A 27,985-nucleotide genomic window follows, 5' to 3' on the forward strand; every position below is an offset into this window, starting at 1 on the left:
TCAAAAACCTTCTTAAAATGCTACATAAAATAATAAATGAGCCATGATTGTCGAAACACTCCATATGACATAAATTCCAATAGTAAACGTTGAATACTCAAACCGAAGACTAGAAGTAATTGTGGTAATTGAGAAATGTCATGTGATATAAAGTCCAATGGCAAACATTGAATACTCAAACTGAAGACTATAAGTAATAGTGGTTACTGAGAGATGGAGCAAAATGATTGGACTCCAAAAAACAAGAGAGTAAACATTGTTCCTTTTACATTCCATGTGACGTGATGTTCCATAGATGATAGCATCATCTAATCACCAACTTGCAGGAGAATGCTTCATCTAATGCATGACACAATCATGGTCCTTGCAATCTCCTTGCTCAACTCATTGCTCTTTCTCCTCTTGTTGCTTCTCCTATGCCACAAATGGATGCACAGGTGCAATTATGCTATTTCTTTATATATGAAAATTAGCACTAACAAATACCAAATCATTGCTTTTCGCATACCTAAGCAAGTTCTCTCTTTTGAAGCAATGTAAGAATAAGAGGTCTATAATGTCCCCCTAGGATCCAACTTGCACATTGAGACACGAAACAAGCCAAACTCACCATAAAAGGGATTGGATATCAGACTCACCTCCTAGCCATAGAGCTAAACGAGCCCACCCCTGAGCCTAGGAGCTAGCAACACTTTGGGTCATGACCGCATTCCAAGGGTTGGTGTCCCATACCACCAGCCCACACCATCTCGGTGTATGCATGTGTAGGTCAATGGGCCAAGAATCCAAGAGTAGTGATCACACAATAATGTACATAATAGGGCCTTGAGTCCTATAGCCCTAACCCCAAAGTGCCATTAGTGTATTTGCATTGTCACTTCACGACCATAGCGTGATTAATGCTACTAGTGCCCACTTCTTATGAATGATTGCTGTCCTTATCAATATCCTTAGAGACAAAGTGAGGAAAATGACTCTTCAATGAATATGCTAACTCCCAAGTAGCCTTTGCCCGTGGGCGATTTTTCCATTTTATCAAGTATTGGGGATAAATGGTCTGATGGATTGTTTAGTCCTACGGTCAAGAATCAATTCGGGTTCGAGAGAAACATAATGAGTAGTATCCTCAAGCTGTAGGAATTCCTCAATCGGGACAATCTGCTCACCTTGTCCTAGTTATTCTTTCAAACGACTTACACAGAACATGGGGTGAACTTGGATTTCTGAAGGTAAGTGCAACTCATAGGATATACTACTTATCTTCTTGGTAATTTGGAAAGAACCGCAATACCTCAAAGACAATTTATAACACTTGCCGGTCATTTAATCCGAGTCCTTTGAGACTTTTAAGGTAAACCCACATGCCTTCCTAGAGCTCTCACGGAGTACGATGTTGGTTAGCATAAAATGTGGCATGATCTTGGATCATTTTAATGCTTTCCCTAGCAATTGTCAACATCTTGATGATACTCAAAAGAAGCATAAAAACAAGGCACAAAAGAATCCAAGCATGCATCATATTCTCATTTTTTGTCAAGAGAATAATACTACATTGTTCCAAAATCACTAAAATACACATCTACATGAGGGGGCCACATCTACATCCACATCCACATCCACATAAATAAATGGTATACACAAAAGTGTTATGTGCATGCATTTCTAAAGGGTAGGAATACTCAAAATTAAAGGCCAAATGCCTTATAATATCAAATATATCAAAGTTTCAAAGAAATAATAAAATATGAAGGGATGTGCTTTTTGGGAAAGAGGTGGGGTGGAGTGAACGAGTGGTTATGTGCCTCTTTCCCTTCCCTCTCTCTTCTCCAATCGCATATTCTCCTTTTGGTGGTGCCAAAAATTTGTTCTCTCTCCTCTCTCCTTTGTCTTTTGTGTAGAAATTCCTCTTTTCCCTTTTGTTCTTGCATAATGATTGAAGCTATGGATGAAGATGACAAATTGGTTCATTATTAAAAAGAGATTTATGATTTCTTTTCAATTTTGAGATTAATGGCAGAGCCATACATATAGATTTTGTGTGCTTTGTTTCTGGTTTTGTGGTTAATTATGTTTGTGGGAGGGTTTGCTGTCATTTTGGTGCGCAGCCAGGGAAGAAGCTAATCTCAACAACTATTTGATTGGGATTATACATTAACAAGCAATGGTAATGCAGCCCTGGAATGAGAAGCCGGTGGAGAAGAAATCCTCCTGTCATAATTGGCTATTTCTTAGTTTTGATGGAAGAAGAAGAAAACGATTCAAGTTTTTTGGAGGTGGAGGAGGCACATTTTTTCTAAAGAAGAAGAAGATTATTCTCAAGTCCCTTGTCACCATGTATTATCATCCCAATAAGGTTGCTGCAAACAAAGATCTCATCTTTAAGCAACACCAATATGAGAATTCCCCGCAGGACAAGATTGATTTCGTCCACAAATATGAGAGCCTCATGCACTATGCCCAATTCAAGAGGTTAAATGAACCCCGTACTGACCATCACTCCCTCACTGAGAAATTGGAGGCCATCTGAGCATAGCAAGAGCAAGCACTCTTTAAATGCCAATAGAAGCTCCACCATCTCCTCAAAGATGAAGATAGCATGCTCCATCTTGAGATGCTGACCGCCGGGAGCATGAAACTTGTTGAAAGAAGAGCATGGCTCAAAGCCTAGGTACAGAATTAGAACATCTAGAGACAAGAAAAGATAAGAGAACGAGAATCTCTGGCAGTAGAGCAGAAGGAGGGTTTCACTCCTAGTTATGCTTATCTCCTTCCTCACATCGATCATTATCAACAGCGTTCCATTGCAGCACAATAGAAGAGGTGGCCATCTCCTTTAGAGAAGACATCAAAAGGGCAAAGGGGGAGGGCAATGAAGGTTTTGAGGAATTTGGTTGAGAATAGGAAGAAATAAGAGTATAATAGAGAAAATGACGAGCAGGCCATGGATCCTTGTTGGCACCCACTTCCATATCTTGAGAAGAAGAAGAAGTAGATGAATTTGTTGCACAAGAAAGAAAATTGAGGGTAGAATTCGTGAAGCAAAGTTTGAAATGGATGATGCTGAACAGGGCCCCAATCGACATGGGCATAATCGCATCATCAGGAGGATGCGTAGAGGATTGTGAAGGTGTGCTCGTGAGGCTGCACCCATTGATGTATCATCCGGGTGTATGTATTCAAAATTTCTGTTAGGAAAGCGCAGATGCTAGCACCACCATTTAATCTCCCAAGAAGTCCCTTTGCAAAGGAAGCTACAAATCGCAATGGACAAAGAGGAAGCAAATTGAGGAAGAAGAAGACGCGACATCAAAAGAAAAGAGTCTCAAACGATGGCAAGGGGAGATTGTTCAATTATGCACAGGAGCGACAGATTCTCAAAAGCAAAGTTAAATCATAAGAGGGTGCAAAAGAGAGAGAGACAAGGATTTATAATGTACTGATCCATAGTACCACGCAACGGGCAACCTAATTCCAGACTTGACGTAGATAGCGGATGCCAATGAGATGCAAGAGAAAACTGCCACACGGTGGTCATAGCATTTTTGGCTCAATCAGCGTCTATCAGAGAGAGAGAGAGAGAGAGAGAGAGAGAGAGAGAGAGAGAGAGAGAGAGAGAGAGAGAGAGAGAGAGAGAGAGAGAGAGAGAGAGAGAGAGAGAGAATGCCAAGAGAGAGAGAGGTGTAGCGACGACTGAACATCGAGGCGCCGCCTGTTGTCCCGTACCTTTCCGCCTGTCTGCGTCGTGCCGCCTTGCCCTCGCCTGGCCCTGCACGCCCTCGCGTCGCCTGCGCTGACGCGGAGTGAAGCCCCCTCTTCCTCGCGCGCTTGCTTCTGCTCGACAGCTGCCCGACGTGACGTCGCCCACTTGCCGGTCCGTTGCTGCTCGCCGCGTACCTGCGCCTCCTCAGTCCCGTCGCCGCCTGCAGTTCCGTTCAGCCCAGACCTTCGTCCTGCTTGCTCCCTGCGCCGCCGACGACCCCCCTCGCGCCTGGTTCCTGACGCCCTACGCCTGCCGCCGCCCACGCTTTCTTCGCCTGGCGCCCTGTCTGTAGCCGCCTCTGACGCTCGGCTTCATACACCCTGTCCACGGCCGCCCTTGCCGCCCTGTCCCTTGACCTGACGGATCCCTGCCCGGCACCTCAGCCTGTCCCGTCCTGCCGTTGCGACCGACAGGCTCTGTTTCGCCCTTCTGCCCCTGCAAGGTGACAGGTACAACTCAGCTTTTATTAGCCGTCTTTGCAGAGTACACCCCGGGACAGCGCCTCTGTCCAGACCAGCGGGCGAGAGAGAGAGCGGGAGAGAGACAGGGTCAGTCCTCCTTCGAGATCAAATTGTCACACGATGGCTGGTTTGGATCTGGATTTCATAGACCAAACAGTGGCAGCACTTGGCCCGGATTCTGATGCCGAGGAACCTGAGGACATGGTTCCGTGCAACGAAGAGATGCCCCCTCGTCCCGACATTCAGCCTACGGGCAAACGTACAAAGCATACTTCGGAAGAGATAGGCGTTCCTCAGGATCGTTCCTATGCTCAGGTTGCTTCGGATCCTGTGGACTCCCAGGATGTTGACTGGGAGCATTTGCTGGAATTTGCCAACATGTTGCTTGGCGATTATGTTCAACATAATCAGGAAGCCTTTTCCGACTCCGCACCTGAAGATGTTCTGGACGCCACCGTCGACCCAAAAACTGTCCTATGCTCCTTTTCAGTATTTTATGATCGTGCGGTGATACTCTTCTTCACTGGTCGAATCCCGCTGCTTTCTCGTATTCGCCAGTGGCTGCACAGTCTGCTACAAGGGGAATGTGTTGAAGAGATTTTTGTTGGCTCCCGGGGTTTTTTTGAGGTTTTGTTGAAATCAGAGACGCACCGTGCTGCTCTCCTGTCTAAACTGCCTTTATTTTTTGAACGCCGGTTGGTTCATGTGGTTCCATGGCGCCCAATGGCAGATTTTCAGCGTCTGCTGCAACGTGAATGCCCTGTGTGGGTCGAAGTGGAAAATTGCCCGGCTGTTTATTGGCCACTGTTGAAGGATGCTATGGCCGCGGTGGGCACTGTTCTCGTCCCTCCCAGTCTCCGGGCAGTGAATCGCAACCGCTTGTGTATGCTATGGGACACTGCAAGAAAAAGGCCTGCTTGGTTGCGCCTCAACTGCTCGGGCATGCATCCGTTGCACTTTCGATTGAAATGGGGAAATTTTGCAGGGCATTGCTTTTCCTGTGGACAGTTGGGGCATTTTATTGCTGAATGCCCACAGCAGCAACACACCTCCGATGTTGGCCATGCTGCGCCGCCCACAGAAGATATGGTGTGTGATGCCCCGTCGCTGGATGCTATCCACCAGCACCAAGTTCTGGCCAAAGGTAAACAACAGGTTTCGGGTCTGGATTCCCGCGCCACTGGTTGGGTGGAAGTACGTGCAAAAAAAGGCAACAGGGTTGTTGTTGGCATGGAAAATACTGTGCCTACTCCCTCACAAGATTCCACGCGTACATATATGCGCAGGAAGGAAATGTTGCCTTCCGAGCGCGCTGCTCCTGTTATGGTTTCCTCTGTCCCCCGTCATCAGCCCGCCAGAAAAATGTATTCAGATCGTCCAAAGGGTCCCCCTGCTAAGCTGGCATTTGATACCAGAGGTAATGTCATTACCCCGTGGGACCGTCATTACCCCCGACTCAACCCTAAGCCAGCAGATATGCCATCTACTTCCAAATCTGGTCCTCAGAACTCTTTTGCTGTGTTGGCGGATTTCTTGGACGAGGGAGTCCTGGACATTCTTACTGACAAAGTCAAATCGAGGCAAGCTGTGCCTCGTACCTGATTTGGTTTTAACTACACATGAAAATCGCCACGTGGAATGTGCGAGGAATTTGTTCTCGCCACAAGCAACATGCCATGTGGACAGTATTGCATGAAAATCAGTGGGATGTCCTGTGCGCTGTTGAGCACAAGAGTCACGGTGAAGCCGGAAAAGTAGTGGATTGCAATGGCTTTCGACTGTTCTATGCAGGGACACAGGCCATGCATTATTCGGGAGTCCTCATGATTATACATGCCAAATATCAGCCTATGCTTATTAAAAATGATGTTCATGGCCGCTTTTTGGTGATTGAAATTTTATTCGAAGGGGAAATCTTATGGTTACTTGGCCTCTATGCTCCGAATGATTCGTCATCTCGTCGGGAGCTTTGGCAAACTTTGCAGACCTCCTTGTCACTTGGCAGACGCGGCTTCTTCATGGGGGATTTTAATATGTGTGTGGATTCTTCCCAGTCCACATCGGAGCATTCGGTAATGGACGCGCCCGAAAGTCGTATGTGGCATGAGTTGGCTCTTGCTGTTCTTAAGCAAGATCTCTGGTCCTGGCTACACCCGTCTTCTACAGGGTTTACTTTTCATTCGGCCCAGTATGCGACAACATGGTCGCGACTGGATCGTATGTATATCATGCAGAATGATGATTTTCTTCCCGAGATGCTCGACATCAAAGTGTTGCAGCAATATGCTTTGTCAGACCATTTCCTGCTGCAGCTTGAGCTGCTTGCACAACCAATTGCACCTTTCAAGCGATTTCTGGACCGACTCCCTTTGCGCTTCAACTCATCTTACCTGAAGCATGCACTCTTTCAGGGCTATATGCAGCAATTGATTGACAGATTCGTTTTGGATTTCTCTTCTCTGGGCACTGCGTCTTTTGAAAAATTGCTCTCTAATGTGTAGCGGGTCGCTCGGCAGTATGGAATTTATCATGCCTCGCTTTGTCGGCAGCGTCGCAAGGCAGCGGAGGATCTGCTGGCTTTGGTTCGTTCTCTGCTGGTGGACACTCCGGATGATGCATTTCTGCTCGCACTGGACATGCGGGTGGCTGATCTTATTAAAGCATTCCAGTTGAAATCATATCAGCAGGCCAAACTGCAACATCTGACAGAAACGTTGCAAGACAGTGCATGTCAGACCCATAAGTTCTTTCGAGCTCTCCATGCCTCTCCTGCTCCAGAAAATATGACCAGACTCGAGGATGCAGAAGGCCACATTATCCTGGATCCACAGACTATTGTGCATATGTGCAGGAATTATTTCCGTGACCTTCTTGGTTCCATCTCTCCACCTTCGGCCCAAACTACTCAGGCCCGTTCGGCTTTTTATGACCAGGTCCGCAATCAGCTTCCGCAGGACATGCAAACTACTATGGAGTCTGATATTTGTGAGGTAGAGGTTATGGACGTCTTGTTACACTTGCCTAAGGATAAAAGCCCGGGGTGGGATGGTCTCACTAACGAGTTCTTTGAAGCTTTTGCTACCCAACTGGTGAAACCATTGCAGGCCTTGTTCCAGCAGGTGTGGGAAACGGGGATCATGCCCTCCTCATGGAAGGAAGGCCTCACTAAACTGCTTCCAAAAGCTCCTTCCCCATCTAAGTTGACACAGTGGCGCCCAATTTCTTTGATGGGTTCAATGTACAAAATCTTCTCCAAAGTAATGGCGAATCGGCTCCATAAGCATCTCCCGGCCATTGTGCACCCTCTACAGTATGGTTTTATTAAGGGCCGAAATATCCTACACAATGTGTTGAATGCTCAACTGGCAATTGATTATGCCAGACATTCCAATCAGGAGGTCGTACTGATTCAACTGGACCTGGAAAAGGCTTTTGACTATCTAGACTGGTCTTTCGTTGCTGAACTTATGTCTGCTATGGGCTTTGGTCCGCGGATGTCTCGTCTCATATACACTATTAGCGCTGCAGCGTCTTCGCGGGTCATGCTGAACGGAGGTGTTACTGAGCCATTTGTCCTTGCCCGCTCTGTCAGACAAGGGTGCCCCTTGAGCCCTCTATTTTTTGCCCTTGCAACACATCCAGTTCTTTCGATGTTATCTCATATGGCAGCCTCTTCTCAGTTGGCTGGACTGTCGCTTCCTACAGGACAGCACTTCATTACCCAATCCCTGGCGGATGATACTTTTATGATTTTGCGTGCGGATAGGGATAACCTTCGAAGAGCATTGGATGTCTGGAGCCTCTTTGGTCAGGCGTCCGGCCTTCGCATCAATGCCCTCAAATCAGCCATTCTCAGCTGCATGGAGTCGGATTTGCAGTCCTTGGATTGGCAGGGTCTGGTTGTTCCTCGTGGCTCCATTGTCAGGCACCTTGGGTATCCTTTGGGCGTTGATGTTCCCCCTAAGCAGCTGCTCCAGTGGATTTCACAGAAAATGGTGGCTAAGTTTATGTATTGGAAATCTCAAGCCTGGCCTTTCCATGTCCGCCTCAAAGTGGCCCAGACTATCATGTTGCCAATGCTCACATATTTCTTGCCATTGTTGCCCTGGACTGCTACAACTCTCAATGCTCTTACGCAGTCTATTCGTTTCATGCTATGGAAGAAAGACTCATTGCATGCAGGTATTTCCTGGATCTCGTGGTCGCATGCATGCACCCCAAAACGCATGGGTGGCGGAGCTATTTTAGATGCCCACACTCACATGCAGGCACTCCGTTGGTCGCTTTTCTGCGCCATGTGCTCGGATCATCATCCATGGGTTGATATAGCCCGTTATTTCCTTGAGGGCCAGGGGCTTCAACATGGCAATACCCAGATCCGGAGTTCTTGGTGGCATGTTCTTAATGCTGATTCGCGGTTCTCCAGTTCTTCTTCATCGTTGCTTACTCATTTGGTGTCTTCCTGGAAACACGTCCTCCAGAAGGCTCAGTGGCACCCAGCGGAGGATCGCTTAGCTACTAACTCTTTTCAATTGGAGTTGTTGGCAGTCTCGCGTTTACTTGCTTGGGAAGGTAAACAGGACCTCAGACCACAATTCAACCGGATGGCCCGTTTGGGTTTGTCTTCAGTGGCGGATGCCACCCTTGCCAGTTGCAATGTGCTTATATCTTTTCGTACAGCCAGGAGGCTTTTTAGGATCCCTCGTGGATACAGGCCTTTATGGGAACAGCTTTTGAGGGTGCTCCAGAGCAGACAACCCTTTCCTACCCTTGCTTCGGATCATCCCTGGCAGGATTGGGACCTACAAGGCCGGCTGACTTTAAGCAAAGCTTCCGCTAACCAAGTGTATCATATTCTGATTAAAGATCATCAATGGCTCGTCACCAAAGTGAATGCTTTATGGGGATTACGTAAATCCCGGTCATGGTGGAGGGAAACTGTGATGGCGGGCTGGTTGAACAAGACACCCTTCAAATGTAAAGTTTTTCTTTGGAGAATGATGATTGGTGGTCTTCCGCTTGCTTCGGCTCTCTCCAAGCGACGAATCTCCAATGGCCACTGTTTCTTTTGCACCACTGCTGTGGAATCCGCCCGCCACCGATTTATTTCTTGCCCCATCGCAAAGAAAGTCTGGTTCTTTTTGTCGGCTGTTTGGCAAGGAGTGGTTGGTTTCACCCTGCGCCCCTTTGATTGGGTTTTCGGGCAGCCCAAATACCCCTCGCCTGCACAGCCACATATGAAGCTCGTGTATCATTTTCTTTGATATTGGGGCTGCTGGCATAACTGGACCATTCGGAATGCTTTTCTTTTTGACTCCGCCTATGATATTCAGCGGCATATTGCGAGGCTTAAGGGCCTCTTGTATTGGCAGTTGGATCTTCTCCGGCATTCTGATTTGCTCTCTAGGGAGGACTTACGCCCCTGGCATAGGGCAATTTCCGCTGCATCTTTGCCATGACGTTGTAACTTGTAGTTCTTAGAATCTCTTCACATGATGACTTAGATTGTCGTCATGTATCTTGTAATCCACTAATCTTGTGCTTTTCGTAATTAATACAATTACCTTTTACGAAAAAAAAAGAGAGAATGCCAGTCCCTTCCTCTTCATTGATAGAGTAGACGGTTATGACATAGAAGGTCAAAGAATAAGAAAGAAGCAAGATTTGAACAAGAAGACTGTGTCCTTTTTTTTGCCATGTGTTCAATCGTATGAAGATTATTGTATATGAGTTGAAGAGACTTTAGAGAAGAACAAGAAGAAGATGAAGAACAGAAAGAAGCAGGCAAGGGGTTGCCACACGAAGGCCCTTTATATCCTTTTTTCCCTCTCCCTCGTCCTTGTTCCAAGCCCCCATCCCTTTACCCACCTCGAATGACATTGGGAGCAATGGAACCGTCCCTTGAGGATGACTCACCCACCATCTAGCTTCCCTCTGGTCCTCCCATCCTCCCCAACTACGAGTCTTCATCCTTCATTGTTCTCTGCCTCCTTGAGAGAGGCTGGAAGTGCCCTTCCCGCTTCAAGACCTTCCTCCCTAAGGAGCACCTCACATACCCATTGTTGTTCGTCAAAGAGCCAAATTGGCATTTGTGTGATAGAGAAGAAGATGAAGAAGAATTAGGGCTGCAGAGAGAAAGGATGACCTTGTCTCCATCATTGCCCCCAAGAATCCTAGGGTCATCTTTCACCCTTGGGCCCCAACTTCTAGGTGAGAAAGAGAGAGAGATCAACAATGATGTGAGTCATTCGACTATGGTCCCCATCTCCTCCTCGTGTTCCTCCACTGATGACGGCATGACAAAAACACAATCTGCCTTATCTACCCACGCCGGTCCATCTCCATCGATTCCTAGTTCTTTCATTATCTCCAAACCTTAACCATTTTTTATTTAAAAAAACACATATTAGAATAAAACATTTAAATTCAATGAACTACTCTTCATGTAAAAGCTTGTTCCTATACCACTTCCTCATTTTCCGTCCACGTGAGTCCCTATCATTTTCCTCTATCCCTCCACCCCCTTGAAATTCCTTAATAATATCTCCATAACCCATTGAAAGCAACAATGTTGCTTTGTTTCTCAATCACAATGCCTTCTTCCACATGCTACCACCATCAACCTCTCCTTCTACTATATGCCCCACTCTATCTCCATGTTCTGTAACAATCTACCCTTCCCCCTCCCGATGCTCCATGTGGTGCCATACCAGATTATATTTCTTCTCACCCTCATTTTCCAAGCAACAATAGCCACAATAAAAGCTAGATTTAAAAGAAAAGAAAAGAAAAACACTAAAAAAGATAACGTAAAGCTTAATAACCCACACACTCTATCATTCATATCCAAAATGAAAACATTTTTACAAGGGTTTAACTCTTTATTAAAGCTTTGTTCTCACATCAAACTAAACTAATAGACCCATACATTGGAAAATACCTAAAGACACGTCTGTATATATGTCCTAATCCTTTTGTTTCGACTAACTTTGAAGTGTTTGTCGGATACTTTTTTCTTCTGTTATTGGGATATAGAATTTGTCTTGTGATCCCTTGTCAACGAAAAACCCTATCCTTTGAAGACTAGTAAAGTTTTTTAGTGTGGGAGTGTGATGAAGGCATGTGATGAAGGCAGGAGTTCCCTTACTCTGGTGGTTATGGATTTGGAGTCTCATACCCTACCATGGCTAGGCCTTGTGATTAAAGTTGTATTACTAATAATTTTGAAAATGTTTTGTGTTAGACAGTGGCTTTTCTTTGACAAGGTTCGCGAGGACGCTTCACGTTTCAGTGTGGGAGGAATATAATGACACTCAAAAGAAGCATAAAAACAAGGCACAAAAGAATCCAAGCATGCATCATATTCTCATTTTTTGTCAAGAGAATAATACTGCATTGTTTTAAAATCACTAAAATACACATCTACATGAGGGGGCCACATGCACATCCATCATAAATAAATGGTATACACAAAAGTGTTACGTGCACGCATTTCTAAAGGTAGGAATACTCAAAATTAAAGGCAAAATGCCTTATAATATCAAATGTATCAAAGTTTCAAAGAAATAATAAAATACGAAGGGGTGTGCTTTTTGGGGAAGAGGTGGGGTGGAGTGAACCAGTGGTTATGTGTCTCTTTTCCTTCCCTCTCTCTTCTCCAATCGCATATTCTCCTTTTGGTGGTGCCAAAAATTTGTTCTCTCTTCTCTCTCCTTTGTCTTCTGTGTAGAAATTCATCTTTTCCCTTTTGTTCTTGTATAATGATTGAAGTTGTGGATGAAGATGACAAATTGGTTCATTATTAAATTTTTTTTTTATGATTTCTTTTCAATTTTGAGATTAATGGCAGAGCCATACACATAGATTTTGTGTGCTTTGTCCTTGGTTTTGTGGTTGATTATGTTTGTGGGAGGGTTGCTGTTATTTTATATAATGACACCAAAAGAAGCATAAAAATAGTGCACAACAAAATGTATACATACACCATATTTTCATTTTTTGTAGAAAAGATAACAAGCACATTGTTGAAAAATCATTAAAATAATATTCCACATAAGGGGGAGGGGGGGCCACATCTATTGAAGTCAATGGTATGCTTTCAAGTGTTACATGCTTGCATTTGTAAAGGATAGGAATACTCAAAATTAAAGGCCAAAGGCCTTATAATATCAAATGTATCACAGTTTCAAAGAAATAATAAAATACGAAAGGGTGTGCTTTTTGGGAAAGAGGTGGGGTGGAGTGCATGAGTGGTTATGTGCCTCTTTCCCTTCCCTCTATTCTCCAATCGCATATTCTCCTTTTTGGTGGTGCAAAAATTTGTTTTCTCTTCTCTCTCCTCTGTCTTTTGTGCAGAAATTTCTATTTTTCCTTTTGTTTTTGCATAATGGTTGAAGCTATGGATGAAGATGATAAATTTGTTTATTATTAAAAAAGACGTTTATGATTTCTTGTCAGTTTTGAGATTAATGGCAAAGCCATACACATAGATTTTGTGTGCTTTGTCCGTGGTTTTGTGGTTGATTATGTTCGTGGGAGGGTTACTCTCATTTTGGTGCGCAGCTGGGAAAGAAGCTAATCTCAACAACTACAACATGAGGGAAATTACATGGTGATGAAAAGTCCTTCTGTAACGATGCACACCAATAATGTAGAGAAGATGAACATAAAATAGTCGGCATACTTATTCTCCTCATTGTAAACTTAGCCCTTGTGCGAAAGAGGTAGAGAGAAAAAGTATAAATTAAAGAAATATAAGAAAAAGAAGATGCTGCTGTCATTGCTTTTGAAGCATAGGAGGGTGCAAAATAGAGAGAGACAAGGGCACTTGGATGCTGAAAAAGAGGATGAAGAGCAAGTAAGCAGGTGAATCTAGTGAAGAAGAAGAAGCAGGAGGAGACACTTGTTTTTTGTGAAGAAGAAAAAGATGTAGTAGATGAATCTATCACATAAGTCGAGGAAGTCGCACAGAGGACATGATGAGGATAAGATTTCTATTTATCACCTGCCTAATCGTGCAATTCTCGCAACTTCCCTTGACCTTCATCCCTTTCTTACCATGCCAAATAGTACCCGATCGTCTCTCAAAGAGAATGATTTATAGAGAGATATGGCCTGCACTACCCGCTATATCACCCTCCCTCTCGTAGTCTTGAATCTCTATAGATCATGCTAGGCATAGTGGGAAAGGCCGTTGGGATGGCCATCAACATCAATTCGTTTAGTGAATTGTTTCTCTTTCCGGTCAAATGGCAAAATCAAGTAGGCCTTCATCCTCTTCATCATCGCCCTTCACTGACATAGGGCTTGCAGATGGACTTCGAATATACTAGCATGAAGAAGAAAAAGAAAATATAAGAGAACGAGAGTTTGTGGGGCAGCACTAGGAGGGTTTTGCTCCTAACTCAGACCTTTTCCTTTGCAATAGCAAAGGAGAGCAACTCTGCGCTAGTGCCATTTGGCTCAGCGAAAGAAGAAGAGGGAGAATGGACAATTGTAGGTTGCCTACAAGTTGTAATCGGAGGCACCAAGAGGAGGATGAGGTCTTGTCATCGAAGAGAGCTGCACCAAACAAATGACAGGTCAAAAGATGCATTTGATAGTTTCTCAAAACAGAGTGTCCCTCCACCCATCTCTTCCTTGCCAATGGCACTCTCCCTCGCACCCCCTACAAGGATGCCTTTCCACCATTTGGATACCATGCGCACCATCAAGTACCCTACCCTGTTTTCCCAATCTCATTTTGCAACCCCAGAAATCTGGCATCTGGCAACTCCTCGCCATGAAGAACACCCATTTTCCGGCTGTGTATTGCATCTCCTCTCTAGATCTAATGTCAACCTATCTTGTCTCTTCCTATCACCTCCGCGAGGCAAAATGTGGACACACAAACAATGAAGGAAGAAGAAGAACTAGCAACAGATCCACTAGGAAATGGGTCACTGGCTTGGCTGGTGTTTGGATTTTTGCATCCATGTTCTATGTGTGAGGCATCTTGGAGTTAACGAAGGTGCACGAGGACCTGCTAAGAAGAAGTCTCATTCTGTGGTTTTCTTGATGAAGGAAAAGAAGAGGAAATCAGTGCTTAACAAAAGATCCCAATACAAAGTCCATTCTAGCATGAAGACATGCTTCAATTTCACCTCGAGTGATAGTAGCAGAAGAAGAAGTAGTAGTAGTAGTCTAAATCGAAAAGCAGGCAGATAGTGCAATCCTTTTTCTGCGCCACTAAAGATGCCATTCGTATTAGTTTATGAGGGGGCTTCTAGAGTAGTCAATGCCTTCAATCATTATCTTTCCCTCCTCGCCACAACCTCTTGGCCTTCATGCATCACGTACAGAGAGTAGAAGCAAAAGAAAAAGAAGAAGAAGAAGAAAACTACAGCCTTTCAACGGCTACTCTCTCTGATCTATTTTTAGAATTGTGAAGAAGATAAAAGGGGGGGGTGCCAGAGAGCAGGTCTGTGTGTTATGCTCAAGGAGCTGCCCTTGTCGGTAGAGCTGCCAAAGCTCCAACTTTTGCTCCATCTGCTGTGCTGCTGAGCCGTGAGAGGTCGTTGGATCTCTGTTTCCTCCTGGTGAGTCACTGTGCACCCTTCACCTGCCTGGGAGCTACCACTGTTGTGTCAGAGCCATAAAGCAAAGTGAGAGAGAGCATGAGAACATCGGTCTTGCTATCTCCCCCTTGCTGTGCGAGAAAGAGAGAGAGAGGCATGACAAGCAAACCACTGCTGTAAAGGAGCAATAGAACATCAAACGCCAACAGCGAAAGGCGGTTTATCATCACACTTTCCCTGTTAACCATGAAGAAAAAGATGCAAGCCTTGCTCAGCCATTGGAAAACATGCAAACAGACAGACAGAGATTCCAAAGAGAGAGAGAGAGAGCATAGTCTGCTTGTGAAATCTAGAGAAAGATTGAACCAGATAAACCAAAGACCAATGCTTTGATACCACTTGTCAAGAAAAGGACTAAGAGGTAAGCAAAAGGAGAGCAAAAGAGAGAGAAAAGAGGAACAAGTGAGAAAGACTAGAAAGAGAAGAAAGAAGAGAGAGAAGCCATGAAAGAAGTGAGCAAGAGGTGAGATGAGAGACAGTAATTATATTATTGTCAAAAGATGTCAAAATTTGCATGTCACATCTTTTATACATATGCCAACGTGACAAGGTATTATCAATAACCTCTCACCACTAAAACATATATCTTCCCAACTTCTTCAATTTTCTTTAAAAGCTTGATTATCTCCTCATTCTCCTTCAACATAAATACTTGATATACTAGAGACAAATCTCTTTGCAAGATTCAGTCTCCTTTTCTTTACCCCGTTTACATAACTCGGTTATATTTTTTAACGGCCTTTTTCTCTCTCTAAATCCTATTAGAGTTTCCTTTAGCGTAGTAATTTTTCTTGCAAGGGTTGTTAGTATTTTCCAGAGTGTTGACCTTGTTCATTAGCCAAAAATAGGTGTTTGTGTAGTTGTTAATGCTTCTTTCATTTCAAGCACCTACCTTGTGTATACAAAAGATGCAAAATGTAACCACATGCAATATTCAAGCATTCCATCACTACCATCTCCAACATATCTTACGAAGTTGTGAACATTGAGAAAAGGAAGAGGCTTACCTGTTGAACGATTTTATGTAGATAAATATTTCCATCCACCCATAAATCTATATGATTCTTTAACAACAATAGGCGTTGGTTTTGCATCATTCTTTCTCTCCACACAATCGCTTTACATAGAGAAGAAAGATAGAAATAGAAGAAAAAAACGAAGCGATTAGGTCGCCCTCTTCTCCACTAGCTACCTTGATCCTCCATGTGTTGGTAGTTCATTGCATTCTATCACTAGACAGAGAAACAATAGAAGATTCATTGGAAAAGCCATCACCAACTCTCAGAAGCAAAAGATGCATAAACGGCTAAATGCCATGGCATCTACAGGTGGGAGAGAGAGACAGGGTAATTGGTAAGAAGAAGGGTAAGAATCAAAAGAAAAAGAAAAAGAAGACAGGCTGTAGTGCACCATCTGGGTGTGCCAATTTGAGTGCACCAAGAATCCCCTTTAGCAGCAGCAGATGCACTTCGCATGCAACTCATATAGGGAAACAAACAACCTTCCCTCTCAATAATTCCTCTAGTCCTCTTCATCGGTTAGCCCCTCCAAACAGCAGCAGATGCACTTCGCATGCAACTCATATAGGGAAACAAACAACCTTTCCTCTCAATAATTCCTCTAGTCCTCTTCATCGGTTAGCCCCTCTAAATTTTCTTTCCTTCTCTCATGATCTACTGGCAAAATACTCATCCTGTGCGATCACAACGGTGATGGGAGAATAAAGGAATGTGCCCTAATGTGTGTGATCCCTAGGGTTTTGCTTGATACCAGTGCCGTTGACCACCAAGCGTTGCTCGCCCTCCTTTTGCCAAGTCAATTGATAACTTATTCAATTTACCACATCCACTATAAATGTCATAGACACGAGAACTTAAAAAAAAATAGTCCTTTTGACCTTTTAAAAAAAGAAAAAAAAAATCTCATAAGAGATCATTCCCATGCTCTACTTTTGCTTATATAACACAATGAAAGCTTTGTGTAGCCTTAGCCTTGCTTCCTCCTTAACAAACCCTCCTATGGGCCTTATATATTTACCCTCACCATTTTGCCAACATAGCTTCATCCCTCTTTTCCTTCTTATGTCCACATAGCCAACCTTCAGTGCCCTTTTAAAAGAACAATTAATGACACAAATCTAAATTGAGACATAACATTCTTAAAGAAACAAAAAGCTAATAAGATCAAACCTAAGCACATATTCTAAAATGTTAAACACACCCTTGTGATACCTATCACTAGCCATCACAATGCAAACCCTTTTGTAAGGGGGTAATTAGCTAAAACAATTTTATCCTCGTAGATAATAATGCTAACAACATTTCAAGGGTATTGAGAGTTACATGATAGGATTGTCTTTCTTTCTACATTGGATGTGGAAGTTGTGCTCATGATTCATTATTGAAGATTGAACCCTATCCTTTGAGGAGTACTCAAACTTTTCAGTGTGGGAGTGTGATGGAGACAGGAGTTCCCTTACTTTGGTGATTATGGCTTTGGAGTTCCTATACTCTACCATGGCTAGGCCTTGTGATCAAAGTAGTTTTACCAACAATTTTGGAAATGTTTTGTGTAGACAGTGGTTCTTCTTTGACAAGGTTCGCGAGGACGCTTCACGTTTCAGTGTGGGAGGAATATAATGACACCAAAAGAAGCACAAAAATAGTGCACAACAAAATCTATACATATACCATATTTTCATTTTTTGTAAAAAAGATAACAAGTACATTGTTGCAAAATCACTAAAATAATATTCCACATAAGGGTGAGGGGGGGCCACATCTATTAAAGTCAATGTTATGCTTTCAAGTGTTATGTGCATGCATTTGTAAAGGGTAGGAATACTCCAAATTAAAAGCCAAAGGCCTTATAATACCAAATGTATCAAAGTTTTAAAGAAGGGTGTGTTTTTTGGGGAAGAGATGGGATGGAGTGCACGAGTGGTTATGTGCCTCTTTCCCTTCTCTCTCTTCTCCAATCGTATATTCTCCTTTTTGGTGGTGCAAAAATTTGTTCTCTCTTCTCTCTTCTTTGTCTTTTGTGTAGAAATTTCTATTTTTCCTTTTGTTCTTGCATAATGGTTAAAGCTATGGATGAAGATGATAAATTTGTTTATTATTAAAAAAGATGCTTATGATTTTTTGTCAGTTTTGAGATTAATAGCAAAGCCATACACATAGATTTTGTGTGCTTTGTCCCTGGTTTTGTAGTTTATTATGTTCGTGGGAGGGTTGATTCTGGTCACCCTAACCTAATCCCCCTCTATCCTAATCCCAGTTTCCCCTCTTCTAGCCCCCTTTCCTACCTCTATCCCCACCTTCCACACGCAGGCCCCTTGCTGCCCAGTAGTTTCGTGTCTACGCGTGTTTGCGCGGGTGTCCAAGTGTGCTTGTGCGTACGGGAGTTGCCAGTGGGTGTTCACACGTGAGGACGCGCATTTGGTCTTCTCCGTGCGGTCATGCGTGTCATTCCTGAGTACACATAGCTATTCACACGCAGCTCGGGTATCTCTTTTGATTTTCCACAAACTCCAGAAAAATATCTAAAAACACTTAAAAACATTAAAAAATTCATAAAAACTCAATTAAAAAATAAAAAAAGTACAAAAAAATTCGTTCCTAAATTAGTTAATTTTCTTGTTGATCTTGCTGATTATAATATAAAGAATTAATTGCAAAAAATTAAGAATATTTAAAAACCTTTTAAAATTCACTAAAAATTGAGTAAAATTTATTAAAAATCCTTAAAAATCAGAATTAAATTCGAAAAAATCACAGAAAAATCTATCAATGCATTTGACTACTTTTGGAATATTTTATAAGCTGAAAACACCTTAGCATATGATCATCCTATTATTTTTAGACCTAAATGATAAACTTTTAATCTAAATTCATAAAAACTTTATTTTAAATTTCAAAAATAAGTTGCCAAATTGCAAAATAACTAAAAAATTACAAATCCATTGTTGAAGCCTGATAGTTTTATTTCCAATTAGGTTTGATTCATACTCTAATAAATCAAACATTTTAAAATAAAAAAATATACAAAAATAAAAATACACCTAAATTAAATTTAAAAATAATACTAATAACAATCTCAGCCAAACACTAATAAACATTTCCTAAACCAACTGTGATCCCAGTAACATTAGCTTGATATTTATTTTGTTTTTTAAAAATAATAAGGTGTTTTATTTTTTCCCAGTGAGTGGTTTTTGCTTTTTTATTGGATTTCTTGCATTTGGGACTACTGAGTGCATCCTCAGTCTCTTGCATACACTCCTCTACCAGGTATCTATTTTTCGTGCATTATTTATTTTGGTCATTCCTTAATGATAGTTAATTGTTAAAATGAACATTATTCACCCACTTTTTCACGTGAACTCGCGCTAAACACACATTTTTCTAATAACTTAAAATTAACCGGTCGTTCACTTTGCACGCGCTACGTGCGCTTCAAAGGTACTTTTATTTTTAAATAAAAACGAACCAGGCGTCACAAAAATGCACATGCTAAAAAAGAAGAGCGCTTCAGACACATTAAATTTTTAATCAATGAATATGTATTTAGAGACCTCAGTCTGGGGATCGCAGTCCGAGTTTCGTTAAAAGCACCGTTGCACATTAATAAATTATATCTAATAGTTTAAAAATGAACCGCCGTTTTTTAATTAAGGTTTACAACCTAATAAAATTTCAACCATTGTTAATAATTTATTAAAATGAACCTTTTATTAAAATCATTCCTCTCACTATAAAATTTTCCCTTTTTAATAAATACGCTTCGTGGAATGGGTACGTATAGTCCTTTAAGCTGATATTGTTTATCAAAGTTCTGGTTATGTCCTGATTAGGTTTTTGAGGTATTATGGTTTGATTGTGTGATACGATTACGGGTATGGTCTGTAGTTTTTTTTTTTTGCCTTAAAACGGGTGATAAGTTGGGGTCGTGGTGATAAAGGAAAACTTCGTTATTCATTAACACATCTGATAAACAATAAAAAGTCATGACAAATTTGTAAAGGATATAAGAGGTTCTTCATCTTTCCATCGTAGGCTTGCCATCCACCATCACCATCAATAGTTGAAAAGAGAGCTCTCGAACAAATTATTCAACCAGCACGAATTCATCAGATGCAAATTAATACAATACACTCACAAACACAACCATGTGAATGGCACCTCCAAAAGATGTCTCATTAAGAAGCACAAAAGATACATCTAGGGGTATAAATGAAGATGATCCCTCTTGAAGGCTTGATGATTTCGAAAGCGACCATCAATAGTTAAAAAGAGAGCTCTCGAACAAATTATTCAACCAGTACGAACTCATCAGATACAAATTAATACAATACACACACAAACACAACCATCTGAATGGCATCTCTAAAAAATGTCTCATTAAGAAGCACAAAAGATACATCTAGGGGTATCAATGAAGATGATCCTTTTTGAAGGGTTGATGATTTCGAAAGCGATCTAGGGATAAAGACTCATGTATAAATGATTTTGGAGAATTCTGAAAGAATTGAAGGCAGCACATCCGTTCTAGCAAAACAAGGTGCTAGGTAGACAAAGGGCATGAAAGTATAGGACATCCAATTGCTGGGAATCAATGTTTACATTGATATTCATACAAAGCTTTGGAATGGCCTTTTGATCGTTATGGGAATGCCTATGCATATATGCTAAGTACGAAGCAAAATGGGCTGTTAATCTCACTGAAGAATCTAGAGATTGTGAATATTGTTGAGAAAAATGGAGATAATTTTGGTATACTTGACTAGCAGTTGTCCAGTCCCCTGGAATTAATGGCCAATTAATCTATGGTCCCGTGAGAGAATCAGTTGAGCTCCATCCTCTTTTTCTCGGAATCTGTTGATAAAATCCTTCGTACCCACTAACCAATTGAGGGGGTTGAGAAATAGAAGTGGTAGGAGATGGAAGTGGAATAAGTAAAAGAGGGGGAAGAGATGGGTATGCAAAATCATAAAATGAAGAATAAGCTAAAGAACGAGTGGCTGAAAATTTAAGCGAATCAGTTAGGAAAGGTGTCAATTGATAAGCAGGAAAAGTAGAAGGTATATGGATAGATGGAGAAGGGCATGGCGGAGAAGGGGAAAAGACTCGATCTTCAATGAAAGAACAATAGGTAAAGATTGGAATTTGAGGAAAACCCTGAGATTGAAAAAGGAGAGGTAAGATAGCTGCTAAGTTGGATTGATAAAGGAAAAAGTAAGCATCATAGCGATGGGCCATTTGTTGATAGTACAATAAGCTAGGAACCGAGAGACCTAAAACAGATCGTCGATGGTAGGCATCAAAGAAGGATGAATCAAATGGATGGTTCTTGGAAATATAAGCTAGGAGATCCACCCTCAGTTGGTTAGTGCTTTGCACATAATTAGAAGTTGTATTCTGGCATTGATTCAGGACTACAGAATCAATTATTGGATGCCATGAAGTGGCAAGGCAAGTAGTCACTTTAGAAGAATGGCACTGGAACATGTCATCTATCCTCAACTCCAAATGGTTGATATATAAGGCAGCTTATAAGACCACATCTTCCACATACCAAGCAAGATCGACATCATTTGAAATTAACAGATCACCTCGTAGATACATATAAGACAGCAACATGGTATCCATCGTCATGGAATCTTCAAAGACTATACGGACAATTTTCGTCACCAAATTAGAAAACCAAGCCCCACTCCAACCATCCTCCTGAAGAGGAAGATCCATCGTTGAGAGCTTAATATAGAAGGCCAACTTCTGCAACTGATAGTGGACAAAAAAGAAATGGTCGGGAGGAACATACTCATGAAATTGTTCAAATGTAGACCGTAATAAATCCATCCTGGACTGCAATCTTTCCACTTTATCTTGAAACAATAGACATAATGTGGCCTGTCTCTGGAAAACTGCCAAGTCCTGTTGAGATATAGAAGGAATTATACGAACACTGGGGCTTGGAGGAATGGACCGTGACTGCACTAGTTGGTCATGCAACTGCTTAATCTCGGAAGCTTGGGATTCCAATGTATTGTGATCAGTCAAAGCTGAGAGTTTCGTATCCAAAAGAATCTTAAACTCATGAGTTTCTTTAGATATTTTCTCTTTCTAATCCGAAACTCTAGTATCCTCTGATTGAGCCTCTGCTAACTAAATTTTCAAAGAAGATATTTATTCTCTTTGGGTCTCAATCATTTGTGTCTGCTGCTCCATCTGCTTAAACAGATCGGCAAGAGTCTCTTTAGCATAGGCTAACTCTGTGGTTGCCTTATGCATCTGGTCTTTGGATTGCATCAATTCTTTATAGAAAGAAACATATAACTGTTGAACACAAGCTGTCACTGAGAGCTCAATAGAACTCTGGATGTCGTTACAAAGGAAAGGAATGGCATCCCCTGACACTAAACTGTTCAACGAAGAAACTGATATTTCCAAAGAATCCTCTCGATGTGCCTTGAATAAGTTGTTGTATGTGAGGTAGGCAAGGAGGTCACTTCCAGAGATAGCAGGAACTATTACTGAAGGAATGACGAGGGAAATTTCTCTGCCATACGCTTCAAGCGCTTCCACTGAATGACCAATGGAGAAGGAGAATAAAGATCCTCTATGTCAATGGGTTTTGAATCCTCTGAAGGTGGAGGGGGAGAGACTTAATCAGATGGAGGAGGAGGAAGCACACCCTTCTTAAGGCCGGAATATGTCAAGAAAGCATATAAATATGAACCATATGTTACATTGGTAACATTCCCTTTGGTCACTTTGACAAAATGCTGGTCTATCTTGAACCATATGTTACATTGGTAACATTCCCTCTGGTCACTTTTAGGTGACGTTCAGTACCGTTAGTATCCAGGAACGTCACTTGCCTTTTACCTTTCACTTTGCGGATAAATGTCCTACGATTGCTTCTGGATAGAGGTTTGACTCTTTCAAGGGAGTAGTGTCATCGTTTGATGTTCCACTAGAACCAGTGCCCTCCTGAACAGATGACTCATTTGCTTGTCTAGATTGCTGGAAGGGTATTAGAGCTTTGTTTGCTTCTGTGTGAGTGGTGATTTCTTCTGGACTTAGGGATTCATCTTCAGAGGATGCGTCCATGAATGTCACATAGCACGGACCTTCTAGAAGCCGTGGCTTTGATAGCTCTTGCTTCTGTTGGCAGGGAGCATCATCATCATCTTTTTTTCAGAATGAATGGTCAGGGCGACAGGAGCCATTGGTGAACTTAATTTTTGTGCCTTTGATCCATTGCTTATGCAGATTCTGCATAGTGTGTGGTCCATTGGCTAACCCAAATGGAACCGTGGTCATTTCATCCAATATCTCGAGATCTTCGGCCTTTGAGGTCTCTGTAGGGACATCAACAAGATCGTCCGCTATCAGAGGAAATTCTTCATCTGTACTTTCATATTCTGCTTCGTTTTCTTCCTCATCATGCTCATTCTCTTCCTCTGGAGGCTTTGTCTCTACTTCTATAGAGGCTCTGTAGGAGAAGAACAGATCTTCTGCCTCTGTGTTTGCTTCTACTTCGTCTTCTGTCTTTGGCTCTGTCTCTGCTACTATCTCTGCGACTGCCATGTAACAGGGAGAACAATACATCCATGCTTCTATTTCATTGTCAGAGATGATTTCAGAAGTCAATTCTAGTTGAGATAGGAGGTATTCTCCCATGGACAAGGACTTTGCTTCCCTTGGGAGTTGGCTTACAATGCCCACTGTTAGGGATTGTGTCTCTGTTTTCTTGGGAAAGATCTATTTAACAGCCTCTTCGTCTCTTGATGTACCATCTGTTACTTCGTTGGAGGAGTCAGTTAGGACGTCGATGGATGTGGATCCATTACCTTTTTGCAATCCATATAATTTCAACACCACTTTGTTGGATCCTCTGCCTAAGGTTAGGGTTCCTTTGAACCAGTCCGTCCTAGCTCTCGCTTCAAAAAGCCAAGGTCTTCCCAACAACAGAGGGTATGAGGCTGCATAAGAATTTGGTTTAACCACCAGATAGGTCAGCCAATAATCTTTTCCTGTAAGGGTTGTTTTTACGTATAGGAGGATGCCCAACTGTTTAATTCTGCTTTGGTCTGCCAATCTGATAAGCCACTGTATGGGCTGAATTCCTTGCAACCCTAAGTCCTTTATTGTCACATCTGTTATTATGTTTACTGATGAAGCTCCATCAATTAATGCATCTAAGATAAAGCATCCTTCAATCCATACACTAATCTCTGGGGTTCCAGGATCTAGGAAGGCGTTAGCCACGTCTACTTCCTTCGCAGGTTCTGCGGCTCTGTTGGACTTTATTGTTGTTGGGGGAGCAATCCTTACTCCGTATCTTCTTGTCAAGATGCTTTTGAATTTCTTTTGGCAACTTGGAGACAGCATCAACAACTGTCGGAATGCTAAGTTAGGTTTAAAAGTGTCTAGGTCTTTGACCAAGTCATATTCTTTGATAGGATCCACAGGCTTCTCCAGCCTGCTGGGGAATAGGGCTATACCCATTTTTATCTTTCCTTTTTCTTCTAGTAATGGCAGCATCGGCATTTTCTATGTTTTTGGAAGTGCTTCTGTATCATCTATCTCTTGGACCTTTGGTCCTGCTTTTGGGACTGTCTCTGTGATTTTGTGGCACTACAGTGCTCTGTACTGCACTGTTTTGTCCTGTACTGCTCTGTCCCTTTGTTGACAAGTTGAACTTCACAGTCTTAGCAGGAGAATTATTTTCGTTCTGAACAACTGGTTTCTTATTCTTGGCGCGTGTAATAGCGGCAACTTCTAACTCTACCAAATTGGAGGCATGCTCTTGTGCCTTCTGTTGGCTATTAGTAGCATTGGCCTTGACAGGGGCTGGACTTGGACAGTTCTTTGCAGTGTGGCCTTCTCCTTTGCATCGGCTGCATAAGGGCTTGTAATCCATAGATCGTCTTTGGACAATTCGGGGAGATATGACCCTTTTCTCCACACCTATAACATTCCACCTCTGATCTGTGACCACCGCCAGATTGTCATCCTCTGTAACTTTGAGAGGGAAACCTCCTTGGACCGAAATTAGGACCAAACTCCCTAGGCTTTGATCCAATATCTTGTGTTCTCATTTTGGATTCTAGCAAGTTAAATCTTACATTTTCAACCTTTTGTCTTCGTTCATGCATCTCTTTAAGAGAGCAAATATCCTCTGTATGGTTCTTTCGCAATCAGAAGAAACAGAAGGCTCCAGGAATGGTTGGTTTTCGGGTACATTCAGTGGCTAAATGTCCCGCTTAATGACACTTTTTGCACCATGTATTAGAACGCATCACGTCTCTCCCGGCTCTTGTAGGGGTGGATATATTGGTAGTATTTACCTTCAACGTAATCACATCCATAAGCTCTTGCTTGATACTTGCAACTGAGTTGTATAAGTAGTCCTTCAAATTTTCACCTCCTAAAGTGCTTGTAGCAGGGTTTTGGGAAGCTTCTGTAATTATTGCATACACTGGTTGGGTTGATCCAGAAGGTCCTCTGTTCTGGCTCTGATTCAGAGCTCTTGTTAAGACTTGGGGTTATTGATTCCAGTTGATAGGGTTCCACTGTTGTTGAGTCGCCATTGGAGGAACTGTTTGAGGCCATTGTTGTTGTGGTTGAACCGTCATTTGAGGCATTGTCGTCCGTGGTGACCACAGTGGATTAGGTGCATTATACTGCGGCACTGTTTGTATCCGGGGATAGGGGTAGGAAACTGTCCCTAGGATTGCATTTGGTGGATATACCATTCCTGACATGGAAGGAGGTAAGACTCCTCTTCCTGGAGTCATTGACAACCTTACTTCAACTTCGTCATACAATCTTGCATCTTCCACTGCAGCTTGCAGATTGACTGGTCTTCTCAATTCCATGAACTTGCGAACTTTTGGTTGTAGGCCTCTAAGGAACACTCCTTTCTGAATACCTTCGTCCAAATGATGGTCAGTCCATCTCTTCAGGATGGATTCAATTCGCGAGACGTAAGCTTCTACTGTTTCTCTAGAGGACTGACTTAGGTTCATGAACTCCTCTCGCATCCGCTCTTCAAAGCTTTCACGCTTGAATTTAGCATAGTTACCAAGAACGGGAAATGGGAATGGGAACGGGACCCCCTGGAATGGGGGGAACGTCGAAAGTGAGGGAACGGGAATGGAGGGAACGGTATGTATATATATATATATATATATATAGAGAGAGAGAGAGAGAGAGAGAGAGAGAGAGAGAGAGAGAGAGAGAGAGAGAGAGAGTCAACACTTGTCTTAGAATCTAGAGAGAGAGATCATATCAACCATAATTCATGAAATTAAACTCTAGAGACATAATAATCAAGTTTCAACAATAATAAAGATTCAAAACATTGTAACTAGCAATGGATTGTCGCATTCATAATTCAACATTCTAATCAACAATGTTGCATAAGTCCAACTGGCAACAAGTGTGCATTGCAAAAACACAAAATATGCACTAAACTTTAAAGCCTAAATAGTAAAGATCCAAGTTACAAGAGCTCCAATTTCCAAGTCAATACTCTAAAGTTCCAAAAGGCTAGCTACTAAGTGCTCTGATTCATGGAAGATGGCTCCACTGTGCCTGAATGCTCATCCTGTTGAACAACATCCTGCCCATCATCATCACCATCATCATCATCGTCATCTTTTTCCCAACATATAAAAGAATCAGCCTTTGCAACTAATGTACGAGCTAGCAAGCGAAGATTGGAGCTTACATAAACTAGGTCATTCGTCTTCATTGTACCAAGACGATTTCTCTTCTTTGAGTGAATGTGATTGAATGAGCTCCATAGTTGCTCTAAACAAGAAGAGCTAATTGTTTGGCTAAGAATACGAATAGCCAAACTCTGCAACTCTGGAGCTTCTGCCCGTAGTCCTCCCACCATAAAGCAGCCCCAATATTTATCCTGTCCTCTAGTGCATCCTCTGTACCAAACATCCCTAATGTTTGCCGATATATAGAGAGCTGATTTTTAATTTTGCGTTGCATTTCACGGCTGGGATAAAGCCTTGCAAGCAATGTTTTCCAAGCCTTGACCACCTCAAGGTCTCTTTCTTGCATCTTTCCTTGAAACTCAGGATCAAGCACATATGCTGCAGCATGCATAGGAGAGTCATACTCATTCCATCTACTGATGCATTACTCCTTGATCTGCTCATACCTATCTGTATTTGGTTCCAAACTCTCCAACCTCTCAATCATGCGATCCATACCTTCATAGATCTTCCCAATGCATGGATCCATGCCATTTGCAAGCCTCAACATGTGCATAATAGGATCAACCATTTGGTTGGTGCGATTAACCTCATCCCAAAAATCTCTATCAGAAACATATGCATTACATAACACAGCAGTAGCAGTGGCAGCCCCAGTCAAATTTTCATACTCATCACTAGCAAATAGCTCCCGAATTGCACCTTTGCAATAGTGCAATCGACCAAGCATAAGAAAGTTATATGCAAATCGTGTATCCAAGTATTTAAGAAGTTCTTTGTCACTTCTCTTGCGAAACTCAGCATGCAAGTACTGATGATTACATATAAAAGTGATAATCTTGTTGCCTTTCGCAACAAGAGATGCAATCCATGGCAAGTCTCCAATATCCTTCAACAAGTTATTCAAGCAATGCGCCATGCATGGACTAAAGGTGATATGTGGATACACTGCCATTAAAATGTTTCCTGCTGCCCTATTTGTAGGTTCACCATCTGCCACAAACTGCACTACATTTTCTGCCCCAACAGCCTGCACTACCTCGCACCACTCAGATGCCAATACATCTGCACTCTTTCCAGTCTCTGAAGCATCATGACTACCAATGAAGTATACATCTCCACGAGAATATGCAACAACACCATGTATGGACCTATGGCGTGTGTCACTCCATCCATCTGCTATCAATGTCACTCCATTTCTTGCCCATTGATTGCGAATATTTGCTGTTGCAATCTCTATGGCCACTTTCTCCTTTTGAAGCAATGTAGTCCTGATAGTTTCTGATGAAGGGGGCTTATATGTGGGTCCATACTCTGCAATCTTTGTCACCATATTTAAAAAATAAGGTGACCTGGCTGATTTGAATGCAATATGGTCATGGTAAAAAAAGCGTGCTACTGCTGCATG

General features: G+C 42.3%; 2 protein-coding genes across 2 annotated transcripts in view; one reads left to right on the top strand and one right to left on the bottom strand.

Annotated features, from left to right (window-relative positions):
- LOC148019381 (pentatricopeptide repeat-containing protein At4g13650-like) overlaps positions 1 to 27,985 on the top strand; it is a 107,105-nt gene that overhangs the window by 23,384 nt on the left and 55,736 nt on the right. The window lies entirely within an intron of this gene.
- LOC148019382 (uncharacterized) lies at positions 4,004 to 27,983 on the bottom strand. The gene is made up of 2 exons (XM_087701338.1): positions 27,434 to 27,983; positions 4,004 to 4,195 (listed from the first exon to the last, which is right to left on the bottom strand). The coding sequence occupies exons 1-2, from the start codon at positions 27,908 to 27,910 to the stop codon at positions 4,004 to 4,006; spliced, it is 669 nt and encodes a 222-aa protein (XP_087557464.1). The 5' UTR covers positions 27,911 to 27,983.

This window comes from Lygodium microphyllum, chromosome 20, assembly GCF_053477565.2.
Source record: "Lygodium microphyllum isolate KBCC chromosome 20, Lygodium_microphyllum_v1.1.10, whole genome shotgun sequence".
Classification (NCBI taxonomy): domain Eukaryota; kingdom Viridiplantae; phylum Streptophyta; class Polypodiopsida; order Schizaeales; family Lygodiaceae; genus Lygodium; species Lygodium microphyllum.

What these genes read in the sequence shown, in the direction of transcription:
- LOC148019382 (XM_087701338.1), bottom strand. Translation starts at nt 27,910, where the DNA reads ATGGTGACAAAGATTGCAGAGTATGGACCCACATATAAGCCCCCTTCA. An exon ending in TGCCATGGATTGCATCTCTT is followed by an intron (nt 4,196 to 27,433) that starts GTTGCGAAAGGC and finishes GTCACCTTGCAG; the next exon opens with GGGCAGAAGGGCGAAACAGA.